Source organism: Phascolarctos cinereus, unplaced genomic scaffold, assembly GCF_003287225.1.
Source record: "Phascolarctos cinereus isolate Bilbo 61053 unplaced genomic scaffold, phaCin_HiC Scaffold_2;HRSCAF=192, whole genome shotgun sequence".
Lineage (NCBI taxonomy): Eukaryota > Metazoa > Chordata > Mammalia > Diprotodontia > Phascolarctidae > Phascolarctos > Phascolarctos cinereus.
In genome coordinates this window covers 137270034-137292777 of record NW_027555625.1, presented here as the reverse complement: position 1 = coordinate 137292777, position 22744 = coordinate 137270034, and the positions used below count along the sequence as shown (strand labels likewise).

The 22744-nt window shown below is 38.6% G+C and overlaps 1 protein-coding gene across 5 annotated transcripts in view; it reads right to left on the bottom strand.

Moving 5' to 3' along the window:
* PSD3 (pleckstrin and Sec7 domain containing 3) overlaps positions 1–22744 on the bottom strand; it is a 607844-nt gene that overhangs the window by 289336 nt on the left and 295764 nt on the right. For 4 of the 5 annotated variants that reach the window (XM_020969583.2, XM_078149617.1, XM_020969586.2 and 1 more), the window contains 4 exons: positions 7759–7956; positions 7590–7670; positions 3880–3992; positions 1480–1538 (listed from right to left, as the gene is read on the bottom strand). In XM_020969583.2, the coding sequence (XP_020825242.1) occupies positions 1480–1538; positions 3880–3992; positions 7590–7670; positions 7759–7956 (451 nt within the window). Of the gene's footprint in view, positions 1–1479; positions 1539–3879; positions 3993–7589; positions 7671–7758; positions 7957–10845; positions 10969–22744 lie in introns of those variants that run through there. The other variant, XM_020969589.2, reaches the window with a different exon arrangement.

The window sequence follows — 22744 nt, the reverse complement described above, 5'->3', positions numbered from 1 at the left end:
ATATACACACAGGTATAGGGACACCCTATTCCTATATGTGTATGTTTATATATATACACATATAAAATGTCTGTGTATTATATATATAGAGTGTATATCTATATATTAAGCAGTTAATATGTATACTCTACATACATAGTATAATTCATCTTACGTATACACACACATGTATATATATACATGGTCCCCTTTCACATATTATATAATTTATTAGAGTCGGTTCAAATATTTCTCCATTCTATTTTACAAAGCTTCTCTAATTCTGAATTCAATATCTGCGTCATCTAACAAGAGTTATCTGAAATCTAACCAGTGTAAGCCAGTTAAGAAAGTAAAAAAAGCAAAGCAGGAAGAAATTCATAGATCTTCTCACCTCAGCTAATACAAATCATTCATTTGAAAGTAAAGATTTAATAATGATAAAGTCAATATTCTCAGATTTAACTGTCCATTTCCATCCCAGTAAGAAATGGCTAAGGAAAAAAATTCTCAGGTTCTGCCATCTAGTGGAGAAAAATGATATTTTATATTTCTTATGAATTTGATGAATTTTATATTAAAATTTTCTATTCAGTTGTGTAAAGTTTTTGGAGGGGTTAGGGGTGGTTGGGGGCATGAAGTAGTGGATAGAAGACTGGCCTTAGGGCCAAGAAGAATTCCACTTCTAACACACAGACTCCTTTCCTCACCAAGGGCAAGTCACTCCAAGTGGCCCAGTGCAACTCTTAAAACGAGTAAATATAGCTAAGCACTTCAGGAGTCCTCTCTCCCCCTTACCAAAAACAATGAAATCACAGTCATGGACAAATTATGATAAAAATTAATAATAACAAAAACAAAAACAACTGCATTATTCTCCCTCCTTCCAGTTCTGGTATATAAAGTAAAATGTCACAAGCTTATTTCTAAGGCTCTGTATTCACTGAGCTAATTGGCATGAAATAATGATCTCACTATAGCTTACTCCTAAATATAAGCTGTACTCTAAAAGGGAAAACTATATATTGGTATAAACCAAAAATAACTATGCAAAATTACAATATCAAAAGATTATATTTATAATTAGTTCTGTTGACTTCCCCCAATTCAAACAGAAGTATTAAATATTCATATTTCATTGTCACTGAACATATTAGATATCACACTCAGATTTATACAAGTCAGTCACACCAATATCATGCTTTTCCTTTATAACAAAGTAGCAATGTCAAACTTTCCCCTTTGGAGGAAAAGTACTTATAAACATACCTTTTCTTATGGCACTTATATAGACACTTCTCTCTCACACACACACACACACACACACACACACACACACACACACGCACACGCACACGCGCGCGTGCAACAGGAGCCCATACTGGCAGACTTAAAACAACATGCCTACTCCAGTCATCCTTACCCCATTTCACCCCACATTCAAGTTAACAAAACGACATGTCTCTAATAGAAAACAAAACCTCACAACCCTGTACTTACGTGGCCATGCAGATCGGTGTTGAGGAGCATGATGGCACAGGTGAGGCAATGGACTCCATCTGAGGAAAGAGACAGGAATACAAATGATCAACCCCGACAGACTATGGTGACTCTTGCCCCTGACAGAGGTGCTTATCCACCAGCATGACAACTTCCTGGCCAAGCAAGTTATTGAGCAAGGAATAACGCCATTCATCTTTTTAGATGGGTTAGATAATGTGAAGTCACTAAAACATCCTCACATCTAAGAAATAGCAAAGATTGCAATGAATCTAAGACCATTTCTTTCACTGGGTACTCTTTTTCCCTCAATTCTTTCCATTTTATTGACATAGGGAAAAAACAAAAATTGAACGACAGTAAATGTCACTAAAGAAAACCAAGACTTTAATGCCTTTCACTTTTAAGTCTACTAAACCAGTTGTCCAGTTAAAGTGACAGAGATGAAAAATTTTCTCTTAATATGGACTGAAAGAACACATCCAGTTTTCAAACCTGTGGGTATCTTCTAAGATTTGCCAAATTTGAAGAAAAAAAAATAAACAAAAATTTAAACTTGGAAATTAAAAGTCAAATTTCCTTGATTTCCATTATGCTATTTCTGTGACAATTTGATTACTGCCTCTTTTTTTCCTAGGTGGGGCAGGGGGTAGGAAGGGGTAAGGTTAGGGAAACAGAGTTATGATTTCACTGACAGAGAGAATTCCAAGTGAAGAAACTCCCTCTAATAAGGTAAATCAATACCTCTTCTGAAACTAATAGTTTTAAGAAAGTTTCCTGGAGCAGGTGAGAGGGTAACGGACTTTCCCAGAGTCACATAGCCAGTATGTGTCAGAGGCAGGATAAACTCCTATCTCCCTGACTCCCAGGCCAGCTTTCTATCCACCCTGCCATGATACTTCTTTAGTTTCTTCCTAGGAAGAAAATGAAAGGAAATAGACAAAGCTCTTCAGTCCCATGGGGGTAGTTTAATACTCTCTCCTTCTGCCAATCACTCAGCTAAGTTCAGGATGTAAGTCTAGTACCAAGGAAAGTAAAGTATCTCTTTAATTCAGATTACATGGTGGAAAGGCCAGTCTGAATCAAATAATAGAGAAAATAAAAGTGATTAAAAATTAACTCTCAGCAATTCTGGGCTACAGAGACTGGGGTGAAAATAGATTGCTAAAAACCCATCGATTTCATCTATTTATTTCTCTATCAAATTCTTTTAGAGTGCCACTAATAAAATAACAGTATTAGTATCCTGTCCTATTTCATTCCCCATTCTATAATGGGGATGCAGAGAAGTAAGCCCAAAGATGGCCAAAGGAGAAAAAAAAAAAACAAGGAGAAAAAGAAAAAGAAAAAAAGAAAAAAACAATTTTTTCAGAAAAAATGGAAAAATCAGCCTCCAAATGAAATAGCTAAGGCCTTTAGTTTTTATTTAATATTAAATCACACTTATCCTAGTTAAAAGATACTTACTAGCCTTCTGTACTAATTAAAAAGGGGAAAAAAACCTATTTGACTCATTGTTAATTAGTCCAGAAATTATTCATTGTAAACAAAATTCCCTAAACTCAAGCCAAGGGGATATTGACTTTACTTCTTAAAAATTATGCTTTCTGGGGGGCAGCTAGGTGGAGCAGTGGAAAGAGTACCGGCCCTGAAGTCAGGAGTACCTGAGTTCAAATTCGGCCTCAGACCAAACACTTGACACTTACTAGCTGTGTGACCCTGGGCAAGTCACTTAACCCCAATTGCCTTAAAAAAAAATTATGCTTTCTGGTGGGAACTGAACTAAGATATCAGAAAAGAACTGTCTTCATAGGATGGGTCAACATGTCACTGTGAGGCAGCTGAAATCTAGCAAGTGGAAGTGATGACAAATGACTTACCCTCCCAGATTACTTTCATCTATTCCATATCTATCTTGTCTGTATACACTGTCTACTCCATTAGAATGTACACTCCATTAGGGAAAGGGCTATTTACAGCTTACCCAACTCTACTTAACAAACACTTGTTGACTGACAGTCCTATTTAGACATCTTCAAGGCTAAGTCTAGACTACTGTAAAGGAAAGTAATTCATTCCTCACTGGCTTCCCCCTGGACTTCAGTTCTCCTTGAAACTCCGTTTTAAGTAAAGGACTCAAGTCAACCATGTTCCCACCTCACTTTTTTCCCATCTCTCCCTCCAAAACTCCTGGGTTTTCATCTTCTTTTTATGGGAAGTCTTCCCCCATCAGAAAATGAACTCCTGAAGGGCAGGAACTATCTCTTTCTTTTTGCTTGTATTTGTATTCCCAGCATTTGGCACAGTGCCTGGTAAACAGTAAGTGCTTCATAAATGCATGTTGACTCAACTTGACTAAAAGTTCAGAAATGTACAAACAGATACACTGAGCAAAATTACCTGATGAAAAAATGGTATCTGGATTACAATGAAAGTATCTGTTGGAAAAGTGGACTAAAACTCTCTCTCGTTCTTGGGTTTCCCCCATCAGGGAAAATGCCTTAAAGAAACACCTAAAGGAAGTTTTGAGAAAAGAAAAAATTAAAATAACACATCTTTCTCATAGGTTTTACAACTAACATTGTTTTAACAGAGATGGGGAACGAATCACAGTTATTCAAAAGGAAAGTAACAATAACAATGATAATAACAACAGCATGCCATATAGTGCTTTAAGGTTTGCAAAGAACAAACATATTATATATCACATTTTACATATTACTTCATACGATCCTCACAACAACCCTGAGAGGTAGGTGTTATTATTATCCCCATTTTATACATGAGGAAACTGAGGTTAAATGAACTGCCCAGGGTCAAATAACTTTGCTGTCATTTGGCCAATTCAGTCGTGTTTGACTCTTCATGACCCCATTTAGGGTTTTCTTGGCAAAGATACTAGAGTGATTTGCCATTTCCTTCTCCAGCTCATTTTACAGATGAGGAAACTGAGGAAAACAGGGAAAACTCGCCCAGTATCACACAGCTAATACCTGTCTGAGGTCAGATTTGAACTCTTCCTTACTCTAGGCCCAAAACTCTATCCATTGCACCATCCAGCTGCCCCCAGAACTGCACTGACCAGGAATTGAATCCAAGCTTCCCTCGTGGAAGGCAAGAATTCCACCACTTAATCACCAATGCCATTACACAGCTAGTAAGTAGCTATGGAGGATTTGAATTCATGTCTTCCTGATTACAATTCCAGCACTCTATCCACTATACACCATAACTAGCAACTTACTTAATGGATATTTGAGTTATGTGAGCATATCTGAAAACTGGGCAGCTAGGTTGCACAGTAGATGGAACACTGAGCTTGGAATCAGGACGATTCATCCTCCTCAGTTCAAATCTGGTCTCAGTCATTGACTAGCTGTGTGACCCTAGGCAAGTCATTTAACCCTGTTTGCCTTAGTTTCCCCATCTGTAAAATAAGCTGAAGAACAAATCGCAAACCACTCCAATATCTTTGCCAAGAAAACCCCAAAATGGGGTCAAAGAGTCAGACATGACGGAACAGCAGCAATAATCATGAAAATTAGAAAGTGACAGTGTGACAGTTTCAAATCCACAAATGGAGATGAAAACAGAAAAACTCTGTTGAAAATGCTTAATTTGTTACAATGATAACTGGGGGATGGGAGTGGGGAATCCACATGTATTAGACTGAATAACAATAAATAAAATAACAAATGCATACTTAAAGGCTGAGACAACAACAAACATGGTGGTTAAAAATCAAGACGTCCCTGTAATCCTTTGTCATTTATTTACTATTGTCCTTTTTACTTACTTTTTTTACTACTGTTGTCCTTTCCTTGCCTTAAAAAAAGTGTCATACTGAGAAAAGTTCTTTCCTCCTAATTTTTTTTTCTACTTATTTTCACTATACCTTAATCATCACTAAAACCATACAACCTGCAGACAGGCTTCTAAAGTCCTAACCTGGTCTCAACCCAATCTTTCCAGCCTTACTGTGCACTATACATCTCCAAATCCAAGCTTTCTCTGTTCCTCACACATGCCCCTCCTCTTCCTTCACAAGACCACACACTTGGGGTCCCCCCTGTCTGGAAGGCATTTCCTCCTCAGGGAATCCATCTGTTCCTTCAACGTACAGCTAAAGCACAGCCAACTACATTTGGCCTTTCATGTCTTAATGTCCTCCTTCCCAAATTTCCTTGTATTTACCTATTTCATATTTATTCTTTTTATATTTCTTTTCAATCTACTTATGTCTACAAGGTCTCTCCAGTAAAATGTAAGCTACTTACATTCTAATGTATTCAGAAGTAGTGATTAGATATAGAGTAGGGATTATTTTGAATACTGGATTTGTAACCCCAGCACACAGCACAGTGTCTGAACAGACAGTTAATAATTAGGCATTGACTGTAAACATCTGTCTCTTTGTCTTTTAATGGAACATAATTTCAAACTTCCTTGAACATTTCCTAAGAGTGATTGATTCACAAAGTCAAACCCATACCAATGCCACTGGCAAAGACTTCTAAATTCAACAGGACAGCAGACAGGCTGTCTGCTTCATATATCACACACAGGTGTGGATGTGACCCTGAAAATGTGTGTGTGAGGGAAGCTTGATACTTCAAGGTATATTATGGTTAATTCTTTTGTAAATGTTCACCTCCTTTCTTCCTTCTAAATCAGTTATTATTACATGAATCATGATTTTTGCCTAAAGGGGTCTCAGAAATCTTGAACCTCCCAATATCACTACCAAAATAAAAAGGCCCATCTTCCTCTGAAAGCATGGTTTCCTTTAAAACATCTATATATACCTGCAACTCTCCTGTATCATCACTAGATGGCAGTTATGGCTCAATCACGTTTACATTAAGTGGAAATTGAAGAACTGAGCCTGGGAAATGTGCCTGTGTGCATGTACATCCACAAAAATAAATAACATACAGATGAATAATAATAGATAAAATAACAAATGCATACTTATAGACTGGGAAAACAAACATGATGGTGGAACCATTTTTAAAATCTAGATGTCCCTGTAATTTTTTGTCTACTACTGTCAGAAATTGTTCCTTTCCTTACCTAAAAACAAACAGGATGTCATACACAGGAGTTCTTTTATCCTAACTCTTTTCTATGTATTATCACTACACCTAAATTGTCATGAAACTCTACAACCTGTGGATGGTCATCTGAATATCTGTATGCGTGCGTGTGTGTGTGTGTGTGTGTGTGTGTGTGTGTGTGTGTGTGTGTGTTTACAAATGCCTTTAGAAGCCACAGAAATGTGAAGGCAATGTAGTCCTAATACATTTTATAGTTGTCATTCTTCTGCTCAAGAGTTATTTCAAAAGCATCATCCTGAGGAGTTATTATTAACATGCACACATAGAAAAAACACTCAGTATTACACTTAGAGAAAATGCCCATAAAACAAACTTCTAGGGATCCCAAATCTCATCTCTTTCTTTTGTCACCTACCATAATATAACTGAAATTTAGGCTACATCTTAGATAGGGAAAATTGGATCCATGATATCACACATCATCTCTCATTTTCTATGACTTTTAATTTCTATAGTACAACTCTTAGGTTGTTGTTCAGTTATGTCCAACTCTTCAGGACCCCATTTGGGGTTTTCTTGGCACAGATACTGAAGGGGTTTGTCATTTCCTTCTCCAGCTGATTTTACAGATGAGGAAACAGAGGCAAAGAGGGTCAAATGATTTGCCCGGAGTCCCACAGCTAGTAAGTGACTGAGGCCGAATTTGAACTCATGAAGATGAATCCTCCTCTTTCCAAGCGCTATTTCCTCTAGCCACTGCACCACCTGGCTGCCCTTGTTCTCAGGCTGACTACTCCTCTTTTGGAGGCCTCAGTTTCCATATGAGCAAAGTGAGAAGGGCGAGCCAGATGACCTTTAAGGCTTCTTTTCTAGATCTAAATGTCTACTCCTATGATCTGGCCTAAGACTGCAAAACAATGAGAAGATTTTGCTTATAACGAATAAAATCAACATCAAGCTTGATTGCATTACTCTCCTGAGATAATTACTTCTTTGGAAATAAAGCGTCAACAATAACAACAAAAAGTGATACTCAGTCATTAGACCACATACCTGAGAGATTGATCCAGCGTCATTCCTGTAAAATCAAAAAACTTAAGGTATTCTTCAGCCACCAGCTTGCTGAATTCATTGCTAGGAGAAAATGAAAAAATAAACTTGGTTAATAAAATCGGCCTACACATCTACAGGTGCTTAAGCCAAAGGGTTTAAGAATACATACTTCTTCCCCAAATGCTTGGCCACATCTGAACGCTTGAAATGGTCTAGGTGGTAAAGACGCTTGGCCAGCCGTCTGGCTGCCTCCAAGTTACTGTTTGTTCCATTGCTGAGGTTGTCAGAGGATTCTTTTTCCAGAAATTCAGTACTCCCCATTTCACAATGGGGCTCTTGATTGGACTTTTTCAGCCCAGCATTGCTGCTAGAGAAGAAAATACATATATATTAAAATCTCATCTTTTACACCAAAATATTTGTAGGAGCACTTCTTTCCCCCCCATGGCAGTAAGTAAATGGAAACAAAAAGTCCATTAACTGGGTAATGGCTTAAGAAGTTTGTGGTACACAAATGTGATGGAATATTAATATGCTATAAGAAAAGATGAACTGATGAATACAGAAGTATGAAAAGATGTGTAAAGTAGGCAAAGCCAAGAAAACAATATATACGATGACTATACAATGAACATGGAAAGCACAAAGCCACATCCACTCTCTCCCTCTACAGAGGTGGGAGGTCCGTGAGCATGGTACATCGTACACATTTTTAGGCTTTTTCAATGTACTGATCAGTCTTGCCGCATTTGTCCTTTTTTTCCCCTTAAAAAATATTATTTGCTATGTGAAGTGACTCTCTGGTCACGGGGAAAGTTTTGGTGATATAAGTAAAAAGACATCAACAAAAAAATTATGTTTTAAAAACTTTAATTCCCGCCCTCATCAGAAAAATAAAATAACGAGTGAGATTTTCATGAATCTGCATACATGGAGACAGGTAATTTTTAATGAGCAAAGTAAGCCTATGTTTCTCTACTTATTAAAAAATAAAAATTAAAAATCTATAAACTACAAAGGCTGTAATGACTGTCTTTTTGTCGTACTTCACACAACTTAAACAGTCAAATGATCCCAATTGCCAAAGCTATGCCAATGACATGTTCAATTAAAACAGTATATCATTAGTTAGAAAGTACAACAGCTGGGTAGGTGGCCCAGCGGATAGAGAGCCAGCCCAGGAGTCAGGAAGACTCATCAAATCTGGCCTCAGACACTTAGCTAGCTCTGTGAGCCTGGGCAAGTCACTTAACCCTGTATGCCTCAATTTCCTCAACTATAAAATGAACTGGAGAAGGAAATGGCAAACCAGTATCTCTGCCAAGAAAACCCCAAACGCGTTATGAAGAGTCAGACACAACTAAAAACGCCTGAACAAACAACAATCATACATGTACCTGTTTGACTTTGGGCAATTTACAGAAACTCTCTGGGCCTCCATTTCCTCATCTACATAGGAAGAGAGCTGGGCTGGAAGATTTCTGAGATCTGCTTCAGTTTGAAATCCTATGAACTCCTATAAACATGCAATGAGCCACAGTTCCCCAGGTCTTCCAAAACTCATCAGTCCTAACTGGTACAGTTTTCTCATTTAAAAAAAAAAAAAGGCAAATCCAATCAAATAAACTACTGCATACAAATTAAGGGGGATACAGATTCTTCCTCTTACATTACAATCATCTTAAAATAAATTTAAATTTTAAGTTTTAAGTCAAAGAAAAGAGAGAATAAAGCCATAAGGTCCATAACAGGAAAAAATACACCAAAGACTGGTAGACGCTCATTCACATTCCAGGATCGTACAGTTAGAAACAGAAGGATGAGAGTGTGATAGGCAAAGGGCCAGAAGAGACCACAGGGTCTGTCTATTCTCACCCCTTCATTTTAGAGATGAAGAAACCAAGGGCCCCAAAGAGACTAAGAGATTTCACCAAGGTGGCATAGTTGCTTAAGAGACACACAGGTGAGATGTGAGGCCAAGATGGCAGACTGTAATGCCAGGGCTTACTCCCTTGAATCATGCTTTGTCCATACACTGGTATCTATATTAACTCGGCTTTGGCAGGCAGGTCAAAATCAGCAACCTCCTCTCCAAAGCGGTAAGCAACATGACATAAAGGTGACCTACAAATGCTATGACATATGCTTATGCATGAGCATTAGTAACAATATAAACTGTCCAGCCTGAAAACTGTGCAATATTATTTCTATTTTTTTTAATTTATACAATTAGCGAGCCCGGGAATTCCTAGAATTGCGTCCTCGTGTCCTCCCTTACATTTCCAGCAGTGCACAGAAGTCCCTATCGCTCAGATAAACAGCTTCTCATCCCTCCCAAGCAGAAGCATTAATGCATGCCATCCAGGTACTGACTGACTCATACTGTTCACACTTGTGAGAATGAGAGTAGGGAGCTGGGGTTAGGGTTTGCAACCTGGGACATCACTGTTGGGAGGGGCTCCCAGTGTCAACACTTCCATCAATATAGAACAGCAATTCACTTTTTTCTTGAAATGTTTCAAAATTTTATTTGAATTTTATAAGTATTTCCTTTTCCCTCTCCCCACTACTATAAAATGAACAAAAACTCTCATGACAAAAGACATGGTACAGTAAAACACATTCTTGCATTTACCATGTCCAGATATGTATGCCTCATTTTGTATTTTAAGTACAACACCTCTCCGGCAGGACATGAGCAGGGCTTTCATATGTGACCTAGGGCGCTGAAACACTAAGTGACTCGACCCCTCACAGAACAGGGTCATCAGAGTCAGGATAAGAACCCAGGTATCCAGACTTCAAGGCCATTTCTCTATCTGCTAGGCCACCCAAGCTCCCAATGTTCCCCTAAGCCCAATTAAATATCCTTAGGTACAGCTTACACACAATTTTACTATCTTTTAAATATCATCTACCCTCATCAAAAGCACTAAAACCAATTTCTTTATCCTACACTTAATTCTCTCACATGTCAAAACTCTCTTGACTCTTTCCGATCCAAATTCACCTAACTCACTTCACCCAATTCTCCTCATAATCTCCAGCATTACATCAGCCTCCATGAATTCAGTCTCTAGGTCTTCTTAAAGCAAAGCTTCATTAAAGGGAAAAAAAGGGAAAGGTACAGTCTCCCTTCCAGGCTTCCACCTCCTTCAATTTCAGGGTCCGAGGTCTGATTCAGAAGGGTCCCTGAGGAATCATAGCGGTTGTTTTTCTACCTTTAACTGTTAAGCCTCTGGAAGCATCAACTCACCAGCACCAGCACCAATGTCCAAAAAAACACATTCCAATGACTAGCATGTACTCCAGCCATACTTCTGTGAAGTCAACCTTCTGAAGGTACTGGCCGCACATACTCCAAGTGTCTGCTGAACTCCACAGGCATCCAGGTATCTAGTTCCCTGTGAGGTCACATTACTATGACCTCACATTCTCTGTGGATTGTTTATTGTTGGATTTATCGTGTTTTCATGCCCACAATAAAAACAAAAGCTAGAACACAGGGGCCCCTGTACATCAGTAGACCCATAGACAATAGGGACCGGGCCAGGCAAACACTGGAGAAGTCAGGCTGAATGATCCCTATCACCAAGAATACACTCCCTCCTCCTGTTTCCTCCAATACTCACAACATTGTCTAGCTTAGAGAGCTAGATGCTTTTCATTCTTTACTTTATGATTTAGATTTTTTCCCCTCTTTTTCTCTTTATTTTTCATTCCTTCCAATATTTCTTTTTTTTTTCCAGTCACATAATGCTCAACCCCTATCAATCACTGGAACAGTGAGGGGGAATAAAAAAAAAATTAAAAATAAAAAAAGCTTTAGAAGATTAGAATCTTTCTTTCTTATGCAAAGTAAACCATCATTGGAAAAAACAGATATTGTACTGCTTCCACTACCCCTCCCCCACCTTTACTGTGACCTTCTGAAATCATGGAATAACTTAGAACACACCTGGCTTTACTGAAATATTTTTTTGAACCTACATAGCTTCAACTATGTAAAGAATGACCATAATAAACAGTGCCTCCTCAACAACTGAACACTCTACCAGAGAGAAAAAGGATGAGCCGAACAGATACCTTCATCTGAGCCAAGGACCTCAGCGCTTACAATTTTTCTGAAATGTCTTATTCATTGACTCAACAACTGTCTTTTTTTTTTCTTTTTGGCTAGGCAATGGGGTTGAGTGACTTGTCCAGGGTCACACAGCTAGTAAGCATTATGTGTCTGAGGCCAGATTTGAACTCTGGTCCTCTTGACTCCAGGGCCAGTGCTCTATCTTCTGCACCATCTAGCCGCTCCTCAACAACTATCTTTAAAAAAAAAGATATACTAAGTGAAAAATGAGACATCCAATGATCTTTAAGGACACAGTTCCTGCCCTCAAGGAGCAAACAATCTAGCCAATGGCTATAACCCACAAGAGCATGCAATAATGATGTAATAAATATAGAATATGGACTGTCCCTAACACAGAATACTAAGTAATAAAATTATAAGGAATATACAAAGTACCATGCAAAAGTACAAGGAAAGAAAACTTGGGGATCGGGGAGAAGAAGAGGTTGTAGGAGACGTGGAATTTAAGCTGGGCCCAGAATTTCAACATGATGGCAAGGAGGAATAAGGGAGAAAATAAGACAGGGCAAAGACAAAGAAATGCAAATGTTAGACAGGTATGAGGGCCAATTCAGTTACACTGAAGTCAAACCGAATGCAACAGTGTGAGATAAACCTGGAAAGGTAGCCAGTTACATTATGGAAGGGCCTGAATGACAGTTTAAAAAGTTTAAACTTTATTTGCTAGGCAATAAAGAATCCTAAATTGTCCTTCAATTCAATGTGATTCAACAATCATTCATGAAATGCCAACAAAGGGTCCCTCGACTAGCTCCTATAATGGTCTGTTTTCACTACTGATCAAGTTACCAATACTTTTCCCCTTACAGTCTAATCTAAACTCTTGTTTATACTTGACTCATTGCTTCTTTTCAATGGTTTCTACAACACAGACCAAAAGCCTTCCTTAGTTAATTTCCTAGGATGCTAAGCCTGGATTTACTATGTCAACACCTCCTGCCCCAAGGGCCTCACTTCCCATACCAAAAAAAAAAAATTTTATTTAAATCTTATCCATAAATCACATTCTCCTCTATTTATAATTTCTATTTCTATTTTCTGTTGGGGGGGTTTTCCCCCGTGTGTTTCTCAACAAATTCTCTCCAATTGTTATGGACTGAAATGGTACTAGTTTTCTAGTTATTACAACAAGAAGGGGACAGAAAATGGAGCATTATTTATTATTTCATACTTTCTTTGAACCATAAATCTTCACTCTGCTGATCCTTCAATAAAACAGAGCTAACCCAAGAATCAAACTGCTGAGCCAAAGTATTTATTTCCTGGACGATTCTGCACGTGATACTTTTGTGTTCTATGCTAGTCACATAAAGAAGGTATAAACACTGGAGCCCCTGGGCTCATCACTGCCAGGAAATGATTACTTCAATTCTTCAAAGATTCATGACTTCTTTAGTGTGAATTCTCCCTCCACCAATGCACATTATTAGCCTCTCCTAACTTAGGAAGCAGTCTTCACAATTTGCAATGACAGAAGAAAAAAATTCATGAGAAGGTGATCAATCTTCACCAAAAATAGCTAGTTTCATTGACAGAAAACAGATAACGAATTGGTCGCTGAGTTTGTGTTGTTCATGTGTTCTCCCATATAGTAGCACCTGCCTATCTTGGTAGAGCTGTTTGCTGACAACAGTCTTAGAGAATCCAGGCTCACCTCCATAAAACCAGGATCCCTCAGAACATATTTTCAGTGGTAGCTCTCTCCTCATCTCTGCCTCCCGTCATCTTTTTTCTTCCTTCAAGATGCATCTCCAGTCCCTCCAGGAACTTTTCCTCCAAATTTCTGTTCAATTAATCTATCAATAAACATTTACTTAGTGCCTACTATGTTCCAGGCACTGGGGATACAAAAAGAGACAGTCCAGGGGGGGATAACATGCAAACAAATATAGACAAACAAGTTATAAAGAGGATAAACAGAAACAGTTAACAGAAGGAAGAGGCTTAAATTAAGGGGTGTCAGGAAAGGCTTTTAGTTGGAACTTACAGGAAGCTGGGAAGGCAGCAGGCAGAGTTGAGGAGACAGAATGTTTCAGAGAAAATATCCTGAGCCTTAGAGACAAAATGTTATCGGATTGAAGAGTACATGGTGGGGGAAAAGTTTCAAAACACTGGAAATATAAGAGGAGGCTAGGTTATGAAGGGCTCTGAATACCAAATAGAGGATTTTTCATTTGATCCCGAAGGCAACAGGGACCCACTGGAGACTGGATTTGGCAATGAAGCAGTCGCTGGTAACTTTGGAGACAGAAGTTTCAGTTGGACTGATAAGGTTGGAAGTGGAATTTTAAGGGGTTAAGGAGAAAGTGGGGGTACCTATCATAGATGGCCTTTTCAAAGAATCTAGCTACACAGAGCAATAGTGATAAAGGAAGGTAGTTAGCAGGAATGGAAAGAAGGATCAAATGAAGGTTTTTAAGGATGAGGGAGACATAGGCATGTTTGTGGGCAGTAGGGAATGAACCAGTAGACAGAAAAGGCTGAAAATAAGTGAGAGCAGGAACGACAGCGGAAACAATCTGTTGGAGGAGTCAAGATGGAATAGGATCTTGTTGACCAGATAGAAGGCTTAGCCTTGGTAAGGAGGAAAGCCATCTCATCATATGAGACAGGGATGAAGGAGGAAATGGTGGCAGAAGACATATGAGTAATATGGGATGAGGAAGAGGGGAGGAGAGCTCACCATAAATGTTTTTCTGTAAAATATAAAGCAAAGTTTTCATTTGAGAAAGTAGACCCTGAGTAACCTGAGGAAGAATGAAAAGGTTTAGAAGGTCTTCTGTCCAGAGTGGGACGTTCAGTAGATAAGGACAGTGCAGAAGGAGTACCTAGCAGCAGTGAGGGTCCAGTTGAGGTTGGATACCATAAATTTGTAGTGGATCCAGTCATGATGATTACATAATTTTCTCCACCTTTGTTCTGTAGCTTGTATGTTGGTACAAAGGCAGTGAATGGTAGGAGTCATCCAAACCTAAAACTTGGCATGGCATAACTAGCAAAAACGCTAAGGGGGCTAGGTATTCAAGACAGGAGAGCAGTGTAGAGTTGAAATGATTCATCAAGGAGTCAAGATAGGGAAAAGAGGAAAGCATGGTTAGTGCAGGGAGATAACCTGGAAGAGAACAAAAGGGCGAAAGGATTAGAGATCACAGTACAGATGAAGAGCAGAGTGTTATAAGGGAAGGGAGAAGGAGAAATGAGATAAGAGAATTTCAGAATTCTTGAACGTGAAGGTGGTGTGTTTGTGGCTGACAGCAAGATCAAGGGCACGATCATCTTTGTGTGTGGCTGAGGTGGGGTGGAGCAGTAAGTCAAAAGAGGTTGAGAAACTGAATAGTTAAGATGTTTGAGGGAGAGTCAATATGTATGTTGAAACCCCCTAGTATGAGAGCAGGAGTTGAGAAAGAAAAAGATTACGAGTCACATATGGAATTCACTGAAGAAAGAAAAGACAGGACGTCTGACAGCTACCAAGATTTTCATTTGGTGAAAGACATGAATAGCATAAACCTCAAAGGATAAGAGGCTACTGAGTGATGAAGGTAGGAGAAAAAGCTGGAATTTTTACACTGGAGAGCAAGGAATATCAGAACTTCTCTGCCTCAACCAGTGAGCCAAGAGGAATGAGTGGAAGTGCAGTATTGGAAAGGGTAGGCAGGAAGGCTGTATCATCTAGGTGGCAGGCAGATTTTAGTAATAGCTAATAGATGGAATAGGTGGGAGAGGGAAAGGTTTGGGAGAAATGGAAATTTGTTGTTCATAGAACAGGCATTCCATAGGGTACAGTGAATGGGCTGGATGGTGATTGATTGAAACTTTGAGGAAGAAAGGTTGAAGGAGGTAGGAATGTTGAAGGTGACAGGAATAAGTAAGGAACTGGCTGGTAGGGATAGGGAATGTATTTTGGATGATGACCTACAGTTGTTTAGAATCACTGGAATGTGAAGGGTCTAAGGTCTGAGAATGTTCATCATTGAGTGGAAAGGAGATTGGAGACTGGGCTCAGGGAAGCATAGAAAAAAATAGGAAACACACGATCAAATAAGAGGCCCAATCCACTACTCATATTTTCTCCAAAGACTAGAGATTAGGCAGGAAAGGGCACAGCCAGAGATCCAAGTCAAACTTGCACAAGAAGAGAAATAAGTCCCCTTCCCCAGCAACTTTCTTCTTCCTTTTCCCTTAAAAGACAAATGCAGCAGGAAATGGAAATCTAAAGTCAAAGTGAAGGTCATTCCTCTTTGCACCAGAGGCTCTTCACAACTCAGTTGGGATCTCAGGTGGGCAGCGGGAACTGAAAGTTGCTTTGAGTTGGCACAGATGGAAACTGTGGCTTTGGGGCAGATAGAAGATGCCTATCCAAGACCCTCAGTGCCTTCCCTCAGGGGACACAGCATGCCTGTAATAGATTCATTCCTTTCCAATTTTACTTTTGTTTTTTTTACTCAAGAGAATAGCTACAAAGACCAGGGAATGCTTTTGGACCTTCGTATAGGTAGGTAGAGAACTCTTAAATCTATTATGCATGGTTAAAAACAGTTCTGAACATCATTATCACTGAGACTTTAAAAAGGTTGTGATGTAAGCCACATTCAATATATCAGACTTCCCTGAAACAAGACAGAACACTGTCTGCTCTATATCCTGACACATGCTAATCAGAATTGTCCTCCTTCTTCCCTCAATAGAGGGACACTCATTAACAAGAACTGGGAAGCAGATGAGTGCATTCATGAAATGCAACCATAAGGTGGCGCCAAAGTCACTACCAATTTGGATGCACATCTAATTTGGGCGTTTGGGGGGTTTGTGTAATTGACAAAAGGATGATCACATTTCATAAAATGCAACCATTGGGTGGAGCCAAAGTCAACTAACTGGGATGTGCCTCTGGTTTTGGCTTGTTTTCTGCTCTGTGTATTTATAAAAATGCAAGGATTTGCTTACCTAATATTTGTACAGCTGAAAAAGTTTAGTCTTAAGTATAAACATACACAAGTTCTTGTATCTGTGGGCCACTCAGATCCACCTGCAATCCTGGCAAAGCTATTCATTTCTTAGATCTATGTCTATGTCTCTGACTGTTATTTGTCCTTCACTCTCGAAGAGGACCATGACATCAGCAAGATGATGCCATGACGTACAAGTGAATTAGATTTAAGTGAGGGAGGGCTGTGCAAAGTCACCAGCCTCACTTTCTCCTCCGGAGCCATGACTGATGCTTTCAGCCACAACAGGTAGGCATCATCACTGGCATAACCTAAATTTTGATGCTGATTAAAATGTTTTATTTTTTTATTATGTTAACATCAGTAGACTCAACCCTATTATCACCACAAATGGATTGAGGAGACGTTATATAATCAAATAATTTCATATTTAGCAAATACTCCTTAAACAACATTCAGAATCTTTCTATGCTTTCATGTTCAGCACAAAAGGATAATAAGCTTTTATCAAAACTTAAATTAACACTTGACAATGGATGGGCTATTATATGGTGTATCTCAGGATTATGTTATCCCTGCTCAGTTTGTTTATTATTATATTGCAACAAATGGCAGTAGTGTGATAAATCTCTAAGCACGGCTGATATGCCTACTTCTCTTTCTCTAATTCTCTAATCAAATAGGATCAGATTAATACTCATTTTCTGTACTAAGATCACACAGAGTTAATCTTAGAATTTAGAGCAATCATAAAAGCCAACTTCCTGATTGTATGGATTAAGAAATTAAATCCTAGAGAGTTAAGGTAACTTGCCTAAAGTGACAAAGGTAAGGAACAGGGAAAAAAAAAATTAAACCCAGGCCGTCTGACTCCAAATCAACGGAGAAGAAATTACTCACAACCCATAAAAAACTTACTGTTCACACACATACTTCTTTATAGTAGTAATTTTATTTTGGTGTATATTTCACCTTGCTTCAGAGAGATTATAAACTCCTTATAAGGAAAAGTCTATATCTTAAATATCTTTATATCCTCCAGAGCCAATACAATATATTTTAATAAAAATTTGGTTAACTGTTCAATTATTTACACATTTAGTCCTAGTTAACATGAAATATTTTTTGTAACGAAATATTTTTTAAAATATTGCTTCCTTCCCTAGGTGGCATTGGAAGACCTAAATTCAAATCTGATTTCAGACACTTACTGGCCATGTTACCCTGGGCAAATCACCCCAATTTCCTCATCTGTAAAATGAGGTTATCAATATCACCTACCTCTGAGGCTGTAAGCATAAAATGAGATAACACACCTGTGAAGTTATCAGCATAGTGCCTAGCACATCGTAGGTACCATAGAAATGTTTATTTCTCCACTTTCATTTATTTAGTTTTGTGTATTTTTTTTATTATAAATGTTTATTATTAATTACTATTTACCATTATTAACATAAGCTCTCATCCTACATCAGCAACTCCTTACTGGACATTTTCAACTCAAAATCCTATAGATTGCTATTCAAAATTCATTATCACTACGTCTCAAGTAACCCTTTCTCCAAATTTCCCTGCTTCTGCTGGGGGCTCTACTATCCCACCCTACCGGTCACCCAGGTTTGCAGCTTTGGGGTTACATTTGATAATTCTCTCTCCTACTGTATTTATCTCATATCCATGATTTTCTTACATATTATTTTCCCCCCGTACATTGTGTGGGCCTAGAGGGGAAGGACTTGTTTTTTGCCTTTCTCTGCACCCCCAGTACTTAGTATACAGCAAGCACTTAATACATGCTTGATGATTAGTTGACGCACTGATTTATCAGTCACTCCGGATGAATATGTCCTAGGGAGCTTACTATGGTACACCGAGGTGGAGGATGATGAGAATCACACCGCTAGCAAGTGTCAGAGGCAGGACTAACTCTATACCCAGCACTCTACCCACTACACTTACCAAACTATTCCCTCTCCCTCCTTTTCTCTTTCCTCCTTCCATCCCTCCCCACGAGCTCACCTGCACACACAAAAACACTTCTAGCTTCATACTTATTAGAACAAATTACAACCAAATAGTTTGGAAGTTACCTTGCCAAATTACTACAGGATTCTCCAATTCTCCATGTTTATTATGTTCTTGGGTCATCAGTAAGTAGAAAAAAAAAATCAGGCAAGTACCATAGCTATAATCCTATGAACTTACTCAGGTTCATGTTCATACTTCTGTTTTAGATTAAAATTCAAATGTTTGTTTAAACAGGGGTCTGTTGTGTTTATTATCACTACTAATATTATTTTAACCTCAACAAGAGAAAGCACTTGAACTTCACAAGTACATTCAAGAAGTGTGCACTTCCTCAAAGGAGCTAGGCTGGCAGTCAGTGTTCTTATAAAATGGCAGCTCTCTGCAAGGCTAGGTTTTACTTAGTCATTAAAGACTGCCCTGACCATTAAACAAAGAAATTAAGTGGCACTTGGGGCAGAACAACAAACCGGAGCCTAGCAAATGAGTTGGCGTTATTCCGATGGAGTTCCGGGACCTTAGTCAATTAAGTCTTTAGACACTTAAGAACGTTAATCAGAATATGCAGGGGTACTACTACACAAGGGTATGTGTTGTGAAATAAATCCACTTGTGAACACGATTGTGCTCTTTGGGAAATTCTTTGGTCCTCTACACTACAGCTAGAGTAAAACCATGATACTGAGATATCACTAAGCACACTTCATGCATAACTTGGGCTGTATCTATGTGGAGGGTGGGAAGGATCAGATTCTGACAGCTTGAATATTATGGGTAATAACAACTAACAATAACAATAATTAGCAGTTATATAGCTCCTTAAGGTCTGCCAAGTATTTTTCCTGTGTTATTTGATTTAAGGGAATACGCCTCACAGAAGTCATGATAAAAATAATACTCCCCCTTGTAAATAAAGCATTCGGCAGTGCACAGAGTACTTTCTCATAATCAACCTGTGTGGGCTAGGTCAGGTAAGTATTATTATCCCATTTTAAAGAAGTAAAAGTTGAAGAGATCTAAGTTTCTTCCACCATAAACTGAGGTGATTTAACCAGATGATTTCTAAAATCTTTTAATTCTGGAATTCTAGGATCCTATAACTTATCCACAATCACATGGGGGGGGGGGAAGCAAGGATTTATCAAGCTCCTCCTGTGTGCCAGGCACTGTGCTAAGTACTTCACAAATATAGTCTCACCAGATTCTCACAACTATGGGAGGTAGGTATAGAAACTAGGTATGATTATTATCTTTATTTTCTCATCATCCTCCACCTCGGTGTACTGTAGTCAGCTCCCTAGGACGTATTTATCCGGAGTGACTGATAAATCAGTGCATCAACTAATCATCAAGCATGTATTAAGTGCTTGCTGTATACTAAGTACGGGGGGTGCAGAGAAAGGCAAAAAACAAGTCCTTCCCCTCTAGGCCCACACAATGTACGGGGGGAAAATAATATGTAAGAAAATCATGGATATGAGATAAATACAGTAGGAGAGAGAATTATCAAATGTAACCCCAAAGCTGCAAACCTGGGTGACCGGTAGGGTGGGATAGTAGAGCCCCCAGCAGAAGCAGGGAAATTTGGAGAAAGGGTTACTTGAGGTAGACAGAGATTAAGTGACTTGTCCAAGGTTACACAGCTAGCATCAGGTCAAATTTGAACTCAGGTCTTCCTGACTCCAAGTTCAGAGCTCTATCCAATATACCACCTACCCGCCTCAAAAACTATTATTCAAACACAGATTTTCTGACCTCAATGAACAATACTGCTTCCAATATTACTGCTGGTTTTTTAATGGGCTTTCTGAAATAAGGTCTAGATATCTACTGTGGATTAGCCGGTTAAACAATATACACAAAACTGCTAAGTCAGCTACAATACATCTTTTCCACATAAGCTCAGTGCAAGCTCCTCTATCAACAAAGATGCAGCTGTAAGTCAAAGAACAGAGTCCAAGAATGATACTCATGAAACGCTTCCGGGGAAGCTACCTGGTACCTTGATAGCCCACCCCCACTCCTTCGGCACTTTTTTTCTACATTTGATGATGGTTTGGTCAGAGACAAGACAGCCTCATGTCCCTAAAGCCAGGAAGACCTGGGCTCAAGGAGCACCTCTGATGCTTTTGAAATTTCAGAGAAAGCAGTGAAAGACACTTCCCTGAACCACAGTTCCCCTGCCCAAGCTGGGGCCATCAGCAAAGAACTTCACTGATTTCAGGCTTCTTTTACTGAAACAGGAGTCCTAATGCCACACCAGGAAATTTTGAGTCCTACGTCTTTCCCACAACATCTCTTTTCAAAAAAGTTCTTCATCACCACAGCATCATGGTGATGAATATTGTATAAAATATTTTTTATAAATATTTATACAATATACAATACTGTATAAAATATTACAATCCTGATATCATTACAGACCAAAAAAAGGTGTGGGGGGGAGCCAACCTGCATTTCTTTCCTTTACAAATAAAAAGTTGAAACACAAAAATTATCTACATAAAATTACTATTAGTGGGATACCCTGGCAAAAAGAGAACTTAATAGAGAACCTAGGCTGCACTTACATGGAGGGTGGAGAGGATCGGGAAACTAGCACTTTGCCTTTAAAAAGGGTCCTGTTTATACAAGACAAGAAATCCCACCCCTTCCCGTTTTCTTGAATTCAAAACAACTAATATTAAAAAAATTCCTTTTGTGGAAACTACAAACAGTAATAAATAAATAAACCATTGGCCCCAATGTTCATTTAAAGGAGTACTATTCAAAAGGCAAAGGCCTTACCTATTTACTCATATATGTGGAATTACTTTTGAGTGCACTGAGGAACAGGAAAGAACAGGAAAGGATGTGTTGTATGCATGAAGGAAAGTAGAAATTACTTCCATTAAGTGCCTTCAAAGGAAACTAAAGGGAAAAAATGAGAAAAAAGATTTTCTTAAATATGAAAGTTGCCTTGACCTAGTTTGCTTAATAATTCAAGGGAAACAATGAAAAATATAAAAAAGGAGGCAAGTAAAAAGCCTACTGAACATGAAGAAACAAAGGATGCTTTTTTTGTAGGGCTTCCCTCTACACAGCCTCATTCATAGAAAAGATAAAACTTTTTTTTTTATAAAAAGCGGCAAATTTCAAAAATAAAGTGGTCCAGAGTATTATAGCTTCATAGATACAATACTCTTTTAAGGCAACTAGGTGCAGTGGATAGAGCGAGGGGCCTGGAGTCAGGAAGACTCCTCTTTCTGAGTTTAATCTGGCTTCTGAAACTTCCTAGCTGTGTGGCCCTGGGCAAGTCACTTAACCCCGTTTTGCTTCAGTTTCCTCATCTATAAAAATGAGCTACAGAAGGGAATGGCAAACCACTCCAGTATCTTTCTCAAAAACACCAAACACCTCCTCCTCCCCGCCCCGCAAAAAAAAATAAGTAGGATCATGAAGAGTCAGACATAACTGGACAACAATACTCTTTTAACTAGAAACTCAACATGTTAGTAAGCCTTTATATGCTCCTCTTCAACTCTACTTTTTAGTATCAGAGATACTAATTTTTAGATACCATACATTATAGATACATTTCAAAGCCATACATGGATGGATAACTGACACTTTATTCAAAAGCAGTAAACCGATTGCTATAGCTCCCATTTTTGAAGCAAAGGCTTGATCTAAATTAATATGAAAAAAATTAAAACTACAACCCTTCCCCTCCCAAAAAAAAAGCAGAACTTTAATTTCACCTTAGAAATTTTTATTAAGTGGAATTATTTTCTATCTAATACTATGTAGGTCTACTTTAAATTATTTCAACTAATTCAAGGGATCAGAAGCACTAATTAACCCCCATCCCCATCCCCCAAAAAACTTATTTATCCTTGGAATCCAATGTATTTGTTATTTTTCTACAAGGAAATTTATCTAACAATATTTTGCTTAGGCTGATAGTACTGACACATTCACTAAAAATCTGGGCAGCAAAAGGGAATGATGAGGTTACATTAGATGGCATGTGGGGAAAAAGGATTTTAGTGAAA